At 40.7% G+C, this 12,162-nt stretch overlaps 2 protein-coding genes across 13 annotated transcripts in view; one reads left to right on the top strand and one right to left on the bottom strand.

The window, feature by feature from the left end:
- The window catches only part of BTD (biotinidase), a 26,890-nt gene extending 19,067 nt beyond the window's left edge, over positions 1 to 7,823 (bottom strand). For 2 of the 7 annotated variants that reach the window (XR_003987244.1, XM_030445829.1), the window contains exons 1-4: positions 7,650 to 7,823; positions 6,046 to 6,149; positions 2,633 to 2,867; positions 515 to 664 (exon numbers count right to left, since the gene is read on the bottom strand). Coding sequence is in view for 6 of the 7 variants with exons in the window: in XM_030445829.1 (XP_030301689.1) it covers positions 515 to 664; positions 2,633 to 2,863 (381 nt within the window). In the remaining variant the exon portion in view is untranslated. Of the gene's footprint in view, positions 1 to 514; positions 665 to 2,632; positions 2,868 to 4,026; positions 4,125 to 4,655; positions 4,675 to 6,045; positions 6,150 to 6,981; positions 7,067 to 7,649 lie in introns of those variants that run through there. The other 5 variants (XM_030445831.1, XM_030445832.1, XM_030445834.1 and 2 more) reach the window with 5 other exon arrangements.
- HACL1 (2-hydroxyacyl-CoA lyase 1) overlaps positions 7,308 to 12,162 on the top strand; it is a 20,964-nt gene continuing 16,109 nt past the window's right edge. For 2 of the 6 annotated variants that reach the window (XM_030445826.1, XM_030445823.1), the window contains exons 1-3: positions 7,308 to 7,551; positions 8,463 to 8,567; positions 11,877 to 11,917. In XM_030445826.1, coding sequence (XP_030301686.1) covers positions 7,483 to 7,551; positions 8,463 to 8,567; positions 11,877 to 11,917 — 215 coding nt within the window. In that variant the 5' untranslated portion in view covers positions 7,308 to 7,482. Of the gene's footprint in view, positions 7,552 to 7,903; positions 7,989 to 8,462; positions 8,568 to 11,876; positions 11,918 to 12,162 lie in introns of those variants that run through there. The other 4 variants (XM_030445824.1, XM_030445825.1, XM_030445828.1 and 1 more) reach the window with 4 other exon arrangements.

Below are 12,162 nucleotides of genomic sequence, written 5' to 3'. Positions count from 1 at the left end.
TACTATTTTTGTAACTTGCAGATCACACCTTCTTGGTGTGTGCTAAGTTGTGACTTCTAATGGCTTCTAGCAGGTCGAGTCCCATTACTAATAATTTTAGACACAACCATTGTGTAATTCCACTCAGTGTTCTGATGTTATTAAGTCATTAAAACTGAGAAACAAGAATGCAACAAAAGTGAAGATACTGCTATGTTGCTTTACATAATAAATAATATTACTAACAGTGCATCTTATTAGAGAGTGATTACCATTTCATAGGTTGGGGAAGAGACAACAAATCCAGGTTACTCATTGACAAGTTAATCATGCATGTGGCTATCTAAAAACCCTTCTCTGCCAAAAATGAAACCAGCATAAACCAGGAGACCATGAAAACAGAATCTAGTACTAAAAGTTGTAAAACTTACTGCTTACTTGCCTATGCAAAACTACTAGAGCTAATTTCCCACATGCAGCACAAATCTAGCATTCAGTTATTCCACTTCTCTGCAGAAATCAGTCCTACATTTACCTCTGTGTCATTGAACAAATGTGGCTCTCTGCATGGATTCCACTTCTCAGACTGTGAATGCAGAACGAAATCTAAGTAAGGATAAATAGAACTTCTGGTGAAGTTGAAGCCATGGATTCCATCTTCAGGAAAAACAATGATCTGTGCCCCCTGTATGTAAAACAAAGACATGATTTGTAAGCAAAGCAAATCCAACCAAATTATAAAAGGGAACAAAAGTGCAGAAGGGTACAGGGAGGGCTTTCAAAGGACATCTCTCCTATGGAAGGGCATCGTGCTGTGGCTGAGAGAGTTGGGGTTCAGCCTGGAGAAAGAAGACTTCACAGAGACCTTCCAGATGCCTTCCAGTATCTGAAGGGGCCTACAAGAAAGCTGGGGAGGGACTTTTTGTGAGGGTATGTAGTGATAAGATGGGGGATAATAGTTTTAAACTCAAAGAGGGTAGATTTAGGTCAGAAATTAGGAAGAAATTCATTACGGTGAGGGTGGTGAGGCACTGGAACAGGCTGCACAGGAAAGTTGTGGACAACCCATCCCTGGAGTGTTCAAGGTCAGGTTCAAAGGGGCTTTGAGCAACCTGGGAGGTGGCCCAGCCCATGGCAGGTGGTTTGGAACAAGATGATCTTTAAAGTCCCTTCCAACCCAAACCATTTTATGAATTCATAAAAAAGGGAACTTCGTAGACAAGAGCTAAAGAAAGTTAAGGATAACCCAAGTATGTTTTGACAAGAATATAGTTTGAAAATAACGTTTCTCTGACTTCATATTAGGTGTTAACTACCTGTATAAAAAAAGTTTATTTAACCTGATGCATACCTTTAGCCTGAAAAATAACATATTTCATGCTGTTTTAAGGGCATGCAAATAAGAGAATTCATCAGAATTCTTAACAAAAGCATTCTCCATTCACATGGGTCATGAGAATGCCATTATTCAGGTTAAAGTCTGATGATGTCAAAACTGGTCTTATGTTTTTTCAAAATCATGTTATTTGCAAATGAACTTTGTCAAAGATACTCTAACTGTCAAAGGTGCAGCATCATTTGGCCCAGCCTGTATACCACAATTAGGTATAGAGGCTTGGCTGGGGTTCTGGGAGTATTGTTTTCAGAAACAGTGTGGAACTGTGGAAGCAGTGCAAATTCTGGCAAAATCTAGCCATGCCAGAACTAAGCTGTCTGTACCTGAAGCTCAGGTTCCTAAAAATGTAGTGGATTCCTCTTAAATCAGACACATCATCCATCAGTCACTCGAATTCCCATGACTGTTCAAGAGGCAGTTCAAATGTGTTATCTGTTCTATGGCTTTGGGATAATCAATGTGTCTTAGATGTAGTACTGCTTAAAAATAGCTATTATGCTTCTGGATTGTAATGCCCAGTCATCACTCTCAAAAAAACCCAAAATAAAACAAACCCCAAACAACCACTTTTTCAAGTTCTTGTAACTCCTCTGTTCCAAAACAACAGATTTGTGAAACTTACAAGTCAATTCTACCCTGCAAAGGGACAGTAATGCCTGCCTCCTCAGACTAGAACCAGCTTTGGGTTTTTTTGGGGGGAGAGAAGAAAAGGAGGTTGTATGTAAGAATAGCCAGAAATATTGCCTCTCTCCTCTGAACATATTTAGACTGAGAACCATTCCATGGAGGGCAGAAGAAAGGAATGGAAAACTTTACTTCCACAGAGTTGTTAATAGCAGAACATTAATTTCCAAAGCTTAGTTCCTTAGTTTTAGAAACATTCAGGAATTTCCATTGAGAGCACTGGAATAATATCAAATCCAAAGACAGCTGCCTGTAAGATTATCTTCATAAAACATCCATTTAAAAAACAAAGATCTAGGGATCCAGACTAAAATAGAACATCAGTTTTCCTTATACTAATAACTATAGGCATGTTTTTCCAAGCCTGGAATACTCAGGTCAGACGAGCTACTAATTTGCCCACTTTTTTCCAGAGCTGCTAACAGGTCAGAATGTCTGAAAAGCCAGACCATACTTAATGTGTATAATACAGCTTTAGTTGCCTGGGAACACAGATGTGAAACGTTATCCTCAAATAGCACTTACTCTATATATACATCGGACACACACAACTGCTACTAAGCTGCAGCATACCTGTCTTGCAGCAGCCACTGCTTGCTGTTCATAAATGTCCAGGTTCCTGCCCATGAGTTCCAGTGCAGACTGGCGATCAACAAGGGCTGTGGGGTTAGGACTCAGTATGGACTCATGTTCATACACAGCTGCAACATAATGCCCCTCTCTCTTAACTCTTCCTGAAACTATTTGGTAGCAAAAAAACCAGACAGACAGCTTCCAGCACAGATCCACCATGGTGTATGCCATAAATCTAGAGGAAAAAAAAAAAGAAAACAAAAATGGGGGGGGAGGGAACCTGATCAACAATTTGTGTCAGAAATGTAAAGTTATGATTCAATATGGACTAAAACTGAGAGTCTTAACAGTGTTTGAACTGTGTTGTTTTTTAAATTACCTAACAATCACATGCATATTTCTAGACTTTAAGTCAGTCTGCATTGTTGCTTTAAATAACTGTGTCCTGTTTAAAAGCATTCTTGCTTCAAATACAAGCAAGATCTACTGATCTTCTTGCTTGGTCTCAGACTACAGTTAACTTCAGCATTCATTTATAGATTACTACAGCACATATCTCATAGATTTAGGAAAAGTTAAAAGCAGCTTGCAAATTTGCTGTTTCTACCCATTTTGTGATGGGGGATAATTTAAAAGTAGCACTATCTAAAATTACATGAAGTCTATATTTAGTAGTCAAGTAGAATTAGAACTTTATCAATACAGAAACAGATAATTGCCAAAAAAAAGACACTAGACACTGCTTCTGCATTTATCTTTCCATCATGAAAATGCCAATGGATTATGGATTCACTGTATTCCAAATCCACATATCTAATAAATTGACTTATTTGTCAAAAAAGTGCAGCTTTTTTTCAACGTATATAAAAATGTTGAGTGCAATTCAGATCTGCATTCCAGCTATACAATGCAGAAAGGTAAGATTAAAAATGTTTTCATAGTAATAACAACAAAGCAAAAATCCATACAAAGATGCAGAAAAATGGCATTACTGAGCTTTTCTTAGAAAGACAGGAAGAATTACTCAGTCCAGAAGGCTGGGACACACTCTTCAATATGGATTGTAGCCTTTTGATTTTCCAGGTTGAAAGTATAGTTACCTATACAGAACAAGGGCTGACTGATACAGTCAGCAGTGTGCAGTGATTAAGGAATGAAATGTCATTTTCTTCAGAATTATTCCCACAATATGAGAATTCTGTATTTGTCATGAGTGTTACTAGTATCAATAAGGAATCAAACCTTGAATATCAGTGAAAGAGCAGGAGAGATGCACTGGAACTATATATTGATGGCCTATACTCTACAAGTTCAATTACTGACTTTTTAATTGTATTTACTCTTTGGTAATTCTTATTCAAGAAAAAAAAAAGTTCAAAAACTATTCTTCGTGCCTGTTGATCTTTACAATCCACAATTCCCTGAATTTTTCCAAAGCAAATGCAGACTGAAAGACATATGCGTGAAGAGAATTGTCAAGTTCCCAGTAGGAGTTTTGCAGGAAAAGAAGATAGATTTTTAACTTTATTTTTCTTTGCAATTAAAAAGGAAAGTCTGTATCAAGTTAACTTAACATGTCTCTTGTCTTAACTTTCAGAATGAAAAGCAACTTGCCAGACGACTTTCAACAAGACAAGAGGGCATGGTCTTAAGTTGTGCCAGGGGAGGTTTAGGTTGGATATTAGAAAGAATTTCTTTATGAAGAGGGTGATCAGACATTGGAATGGGCTGCCCAGTGAAGTAGTGGATTCTCCGTCCCTGGAGATATTTAAAAAGAGACTGGATGTGGCACTCAGTGCCATGGTCTAGCAACCGCAACGGTGGTTCAAGGGTTGGACTTGATGATCTCTGAGGTCCCTTCCAACCCAGCCAATTCTATGATTCTATGATTCTAATACGCTATCATTACTGCTCCTTATACTTCTTTGTCTAAAAAGTTTAGCATCTAACAATCAAACAAACTGAAGTGTGAGGAAGTCTATCAAAAATATTTAGTAATATCTTATGCTACTTGTTTGCTTACATGTGGGAGGGAGGGTTGGTTGGCAATGCTCAGCTTTGCAAATGAAATACCAATGTACACGTGAAGATATGAAGCAGCAGCCGGGGGAGGGAGGAGAAGTGGGAAGTCCCTCACAGTTAAGGAAGCCTTGAAAATAAACACAGTGTTGCACTTCACTGGCTTTTCTAGAAATAGAAACTATCTTTTCTATTTCTGTAATCCATTTGGCTCTTCAGAGCCCAAATGCCTGTTTAGGGTAGGAAAGGGTTCTAGTCAGCCATTCCTCAACAAAGTTGTCAAGTAGCAGGTAATTAGAATTCAGCATTGCTAGTGATAGAAAAAGTTGGCAAGTTTCAGATCACAGGATGGCTATGCACTAGAAAAATAGCTTTTGCCTTCCAAGGAAAACACACAAACATGAAAAATTAAGATTGTAATGGCCTTCTACAAAATATTCTTTGTTGCAGACATTGCTTGGAGGAATTCCCTTTTTTATGCTGCTTTTCTTTTTCTATCTAGTCAATACCACTCAAGTAATAACCTGAATCCAACTACACAATCCCATCTGGCTGAACCTGGGCCCACTAAAAGAATTAATGACTGAACTAATTCCTCTGAGTCCTTACCTTTGGTAGTCATTACTGATAGTCTATAGTGGTGGCTGTGCACTTAAGTGAGTGCTCCCTGATGCCTTTCCCCTATCTGACAGCTTAAGCAGAACCCTGATCTCTAATGGATTGCTTCTAAGGAGGAGAGCTGCAACAGCTCACAGACTGAGCCAAAAGCCCAAATTCCCTTTCAAAAGACAAAATAGGATAGCATCAGGGTTTTACTCAGCCTTAGCAATGAGACTCCAAATAAGTCTCAGCCACGTTCTGCTGTTTGGGTTTTTTTTTCCCTAACAGAAGGTGCTACTCTATCTAATAAATCCTTTCCTTGAAGAGGAGTTAAATTGCTAGGGTCTACAGAGCAATCACCTTCACCTGAGCCATGACTTTAACAAAAAGATTTCATGAACTGAAGTGGCTTACAATTTCTTTTTTTTTCCTGTCCCTTTTCTGTAATTTATGTGGTCTTTTTCTTGGCAGATACACTTCAGTAGGATCATCTCACCCAAACATAATATGTCACAGTAATATTACCGTCATGCAGTCACAGTATTCTAGTTATAGTTCTATACAAAACCTGGAGTTTGTATAAGTGTTTAAGTTTGGATGCCAATGCTGACAAGTTTTTCCCTGCAGTCAGAGTGCAGACTGTTTTCCTGTTTGTTTTTTCGGAACATCTCATTTCAGTGCATTGTAAAGTAAAGCATACTGATGGTATGTCACTTTTCAACAACTTCGGAAACTTAGAAACATGTCAGCTCCCACTAAACATAAATATTTACACAGTGAAAGGCAATACATACCCTGCTTCTTAGCACTTGTATACTCAGAAGAATCCAACAGCCTATAAAAATCAGAAGTAGCACAACACTATCTGGGTTCTCTTTAAGTCATTAAGAGCAAATGCCTGTTAAGATATAATAACAAACAGTAACAGTTACTAGGTAAAATATTATATTTTGCTATGGAAATATAATTTAAGTCTTTTTTTGCTTTGAGTGATATCCATGAATGGCAATCGTTCCTGCTATAGAGAACATGTAACACATCAGTCCCCGCGTAGATGTAAAAATACAGGGGAGATGCAGGTTTTTTTCTACTGATACCTCCTGTCTACTGCTGTTAAATGCTGCACTATATTTTAGTACAGTATTTTTCTATATATGGTTTTATGAAGTTTTTAGCAAAGCAATCACAGCTTAATCAAAACAGGTAACATACACTTCCTTTTCTGAAAGATGCATATTCTGTGTGCAGTGTCTTAAAATCATCTAGTCTCCTGGCTTTCATCCAGAGATGCGATGTGTTTTTAAGGAATGCTGCCCTTTCTAATGCAATGTTTTGAAAATTTCACAGCAATCCTGAAATATACTTTGTCTCTTAGATAAAATGTATTATTGACAGAGGATTAATCAAATGCAGTTATTAGTGGTTCAGCTCGAACAACTTCATATGGGAGCACAGCTGACATGACAAAGGGGGGGGGGCAGAAGGTTTTGCCACCTGTCTCTTCTTGGACTCATGCAAACCTGGTGTGGTGAGCATGGGTAGACACAGGTAAAAACAGTGTGCCCCATACTCTAGCGAGGATCTTCGAGATGCCTCTCGCAATATACTCCCACTCCTCATGAATGCTGGTGCCGGGTATCTTCATCTAAAAGCACCTTGTACTTTGCCCCGCTCTGTGTTAGCAGCCTCTGACCAACTCCGCAAAACGGGAAGGAGGCCGCCCTACTTACAAACGCCAGAGGCCTCTTCCAGGTGGAGCTGCCGCACTCCCAAGCACGGCCTTCGGGGGGCCTGGGTCGGGCGGAGAACCCGACCACCCGCTGCGGCCTCTCCCGGTGTGGGCCCGAACCCCTGAGGCGCCGGCGGTTGGGCGGCGGTTGGACGCCGCTTAACGGCCGCTCATCGCGCGAGGTTGCGCGAGGCCCTGGGGCGCTCCCGCCCCCTGGCGGCTGCTCCGCCCTCTGCAGCGCCACGGGCCCTGGGGGCGGGGAGAGGCGTCCCGGCCTCCGATTGGGTGCCCGCTCTGGCCAATAGGAAGCTCCTTCAGCCTCCGCTCCGGTCCCCGCACCGTCAGCCAAGGGGTCAGGGGGAACACCCGCCTCCCTCGGGCCCGCCCCCTGCGCTCTCTCATTGGCTGGACGGGGTGCCACTCAACTGCACCCAGCCTTGGGCCGGGGGTCCCGGTCTCGCCGCCTGTGCCGGGGGGTGTCTGGCGGCCGTGCAGAGCAGCGATGGCGTCCGGCAGCGGTGCGGAGGCTGTCAGCGGGGCCCAGCTCATCGCGGAGTCCCTCAAGGCTCAGGTGAGCAGGGGCAGTTCCTTCCCACTCCGGGCCGGGGCGGGTTATGCCGCAGGTGCCGGTGGGGCTTGAGGAAAGCGAATGTGCGCGGGCGGACTTACCCTGCGCGCCGCTGCGGTTCTCTCGGGGCCGGGCAGAACGGGCGGGGAAGGGTTGTCCTGTCAGGTTGCGGGAAGGAGGGAGGTCCCGCCGCAGCAGCTCAGGGAGCGGGTCAGGTCCCTCCGGGTGCTTGTGCCGCCGGCGTGACAGGCGTGGGGCGGTGACCCCGGTGCACCTTTCCCCGGTCATTCACTTCTTTCTTGCGAGCTTCCGCCTTCCCCAGCGCCGTGACTCCGCTACCGTCCAGTGGTGCTGACCGACCTCTGGAAACCCCTCCTTCGCCTTTATCAAAACTCCGAGTTGTCTGTAAACTTGAAATGGTGCTAATGTGACACGAAAAGGCAGTTCAGACGCAATGAAAATAAGCATAGCCCTTTCTTGAGCTAAAAGTGTCTTTGGGCTGTCGCTTTTGTTTCTTGGAGCTTTTGTTGTGTTAATGCTCAGTGAAAGTGTAAGAACACCAAAGGATACCGGGAACTTTTAGAAGCTGACATGTTGAGACAAGGGTGTAGCAGAGACATCCCAAGTAACAAGTGGTTGCTTAAAAGTGCTGAACAGGTTGAGTGAGGAGCTGCACTGAACCCTTGTGAAAGTGCTGGAGTTTGGAGGCCTACAAGCAGTGAAACAACTACAGAGGACTGAGCTGCAAATGCCATCTGCCACTATGTGTTTCCCCACTAAGCTTCTGTGTGAATATGTGTTGATAGGGTTTATTTTTTGACTGCCCGTATGGTTATTATGACTGTGTTATAATGACGGCTTATTAAAGCTATATTTTATAAATAATAATGATTTTTTAACATTTTTCTTTTTAGAATATTGAATACATGTTTGGCATTGTTGGTATTCCAGTCACTGAAATCGCAATTGCAGCACAAGCAGTTGGAATAAAATATGTAGGAATGAGAAATGAACAAGCAGTAAGTATACATTTGTAATAGAACTAATACTTTCTTTTATCTGTTTCATAATAGAATGTAATCTAATTTATATTTTGTTACTAGAAATAACGTGATCTCCTAAAGAACCTATTAAAGAACCTGTAGAGAAGCAGTTACTGTCATCTGGACTAAAGGAGAGCGTTGGTTGGGCTGGGTGTTTCTTTTTTTCACTTCCATTTATAAGTGTCCTTTTTCTACTAAGGACATTGCAGCTTCTTACATTTTTAGATGTATTTCTCCAATAGGGGAGAGAAGGTAAAGTGAAAACAGGGTGAAAAGAATTTGAAGAAGACTTGTTTTAATATCAAAATGTCAGGGTTTCACTTTGGGGTGAGGAAAAAGGATGAACAGATATATATCTTGTAACAGGTTTGGCTTTCTTCTTTATAATCAGTGAAGTTGAAGAAGTTGCTTGGCAGAAGAGAGGGTGAAATATATATACTCAGTATATTCCCAAGACACCTAATATTTACCCATGACATAGTTCTAATTCTCTAAGTTTATTAATTGTGCTATCTGGCTGTGGAGGATGTGTATGCAGCTGCTTCCTTTATTGGTGAAGGCAGCCATATATCATGAGATTCTGCATTATTTCTGAGCCAGATGTAGCAATAGCCTGTAAAACTACAGGATAAACTATTTCATTAGAAAGGTTAGGTTAAAGGATGAAGTTAAAAGCTAAGTAGTACTACCAGTATCTGTTAGCTCATCTCCAGCAGCCTGTAATATGACATAAGTTCAGTAGAAGTAATTTAATGCATGCCCTATATGCCCCTTGAACGTTTAATAGTTGTGCTGCAACTTGGTAGGGGTGTGATAGGGGTTTGTGTTTTGTCTAACCATCCCTGGGTAATTAGTGGTTGCTGTGGTTGTTTAGAAGACTGATAACACAGATCAGTGTTAAACTTCAGAAAACCCTTTTACTAAAAAATGGGTACTTTGCTACATGGTTTATTCATTTACAGCACACATTGCTAATGTTCTTAATCGTTAATGGTAATTATCACTACCTATTCAAAGCGATCTCTTCTTGATAATCTTATCCTAAGCTAGTCATGAGGATATGATACATTGTAGTTCATGGTGCTAGCTGTCGAGGGAATCAGACTCAAGAACACTTCAGTAAGGGCAGGTGGAACCAAAGTGGACAATTCTTTTTTCTACACAAGACAGGTGCCTTGTCCTCTTGCACATCTGTTAGTTGTTTTCTGGTCTGGATTTAGTTTTTTGGGTTTTTTTCTGCCTTGCTTAGTCATTGCTGCTTTTCCCAAAGCAAAAGTTGGGTCTTTGTAGCTCTCAAAGTTGATTTTTTCAGTGGCCTGTAGTTTGTCTGCTGCTTTAAACTTGTGTCTGTGTTTTCAAGGACTGCACTTGTATGTTGTAACAAAAAACATCATGTACCAAGCTCAGGTTCATACAGCCTAGTAACAACTTGATTACAAGCCCAACAAGAACATTTAGCATTAGGTACAGTTAACATATAATGGCTTCAAGCCTGCTCCTAGGAGTGGCAGTACTATATTAACTGGGCCACTAGGTACAAAAATGGGGAATCATTGCTCACTAGCTATGTTGTATTAGTTTGCTTATGAAAAAGTTGAAAACAGACTAGTTTTAATTAAACCCTGCTTAGTGTCCTTCTACTTGTGTGAGAACAACAGATCTCTAAAGTCCAAACCCAGTCCTCACAGGTGGCTGCACACTTTGAGTTCAGTGTCTGCTTTTGGACCTCCTGCATTTCTTCCCAGTGCTGAGAGTGAGTTTGGTGGTAACTGGCAGACAGTCTTGTCTGTCTGAGTTACAGCTGATGAGCTCTGTTGTAACCTTAACAGCTGAATGCCATTACCAATATTTTAGTGGTGGGTGTACAAGGTTGATAAATAAAACGAGTTTTTGTTCTTAGTGTTCACACAAGAAAGATTTTATTTTTTTAATGTAAATTCAGAATCGGTCACAATCCCGTCTCCTCTAAATGCATGTTGCTTCCTTGCAGAATGAAGCAGTAGATGTTTTAATGGTAATGTCTGTAGATGAACTCAAATTTTATGTTCTGCTTTATTTTGCCACTCCTAAAAATGATTGCCATGGAAACGCAACACCATGTTTTGAGCTCCATTAACAAGATTTTTATAAACACCTACTCCAAAGATTTCTAAGGGCGCACAAATTGGCATCAAATTGTTTTCTAATTCTGGATTATTAGCATCATTTTTTCTTCTCCATGTCAGATGCTTATGAAAAGTAGAAAGAGATTTTTCATGTCATTATACTTTTTCTCAACAATTCCCTATCCTTGTGCTGCAAAGATAATAAGGGCTGCTTGTTACTCCTCTGCTAAGCCCCAAGTTTTTAGCAGTCTGTGTATGTAGGAGCATGAGGATGTAAGCTCATGAGGATGTCTGTGTTTTCACTTACTTAACCTGAGACTTGCTCTCATGTTGTGTTAGCTAGGATTAAGGTAGTGTAGTAGCTTTGTAAACTTTCAGAAGAAGCTTTTGTGTTGCTAATTCTTCTTACCACAGCAGTACTTAAATAAAAACAAAAACTGAAATCTCAACTCTATTTCAAAAGGAAAGAGGCAGGCTACAAGGCCAGGAACTTACTTAATGGGAAAAAGTTCTTTTGTAATTGTCTTAGAACTTGCCAAATTCAAAACTTAAGTGCAAGAAGCTGAGGGAGGTAGCTGGCAATATGTGAACTGTGTGAATCCTTTGGAGTTCTTGGGTATCCTGTAACCTGCTTTTTCTTGATCGCATGTAGTCTTGTTACCAGGTGAACTTTATATCTGAATGTTTATTACTACTACAGGAATAGCATAAAAATATACTCAATAATACAGCTGCTAAGCTATGTTAATACATGTTGTAGGCATTACTTTTGTAAAATTATTCAAAATGCAATTTTTCCTTAAAACGTTAACGTAGCTAAAGCTAAGTGTGGTACTAGAAGTAGAGTGAGAAGTACTTAAGCATCTCTGCTTTTAAAAGACAAACCCTAATCTTCTGATGAAGCTCTTCAGTGTGTGATTCAACCTTTTGCCTAATTTCTGAAATATGAGGAGTCGTTCTTGAGATGACCAGATTTCTGTTTGTTGCCTTTCTCTTGTAACTCCCTCTTTGATGTTACTCTTAAAGGCAGTAGAATGCAGAAGTTTTTTACGTTCTGTTCATTTTGCTTATTAAATCTGTACCTGCTTATTTTCTGCATTTTAGTTGAAAGTTATATACAAGATAACATGCAATGAATACATATTAATAACTGTATAATTAACTCCAATGTTTTCAATAGGCCTGTTATGCTGCATCTGCTGTTGGATATTTGACTGGCAGGTACATTCCATAATTATTAACATTTATAATAGTGTAACATTTTAAGTATTAGACACAACAGTTAAAAGTTGGGGATTTTTTTTCTGTTTTGGAGCTGGTTTTGAGTGGCTTTAGTGTGTGCAGATGTAGTGAAATGAGGCAACCAGGTGCTACTAATTCCCAGGGAGTGGCATAAGCTTGTGTTAAGCCCACCTGTGCCTGATTAGGGTGGGCCCCCACTGCGCATGAGCAGGATTAGGGGGCCA

This window comes from Calypte anna, chromosome 2 (assembly GCF_003957555.1).
Source record: "Calypte anna isolate BGI_N300 chromosome 2, bCalAnn1_v1.p, whole genome shotgun sequence".
Lineage (NCBI taxonomy): Eukaryota > Metazoa > Chordata > Aves > Apodiformes > Trochilidae > Calypte > Calypte anna.
The sequence above is the reverse complement of the archived record's forward strand: the minus strand, read 5'-3'. Positions and strand labels throughout refer to the sequence as shown.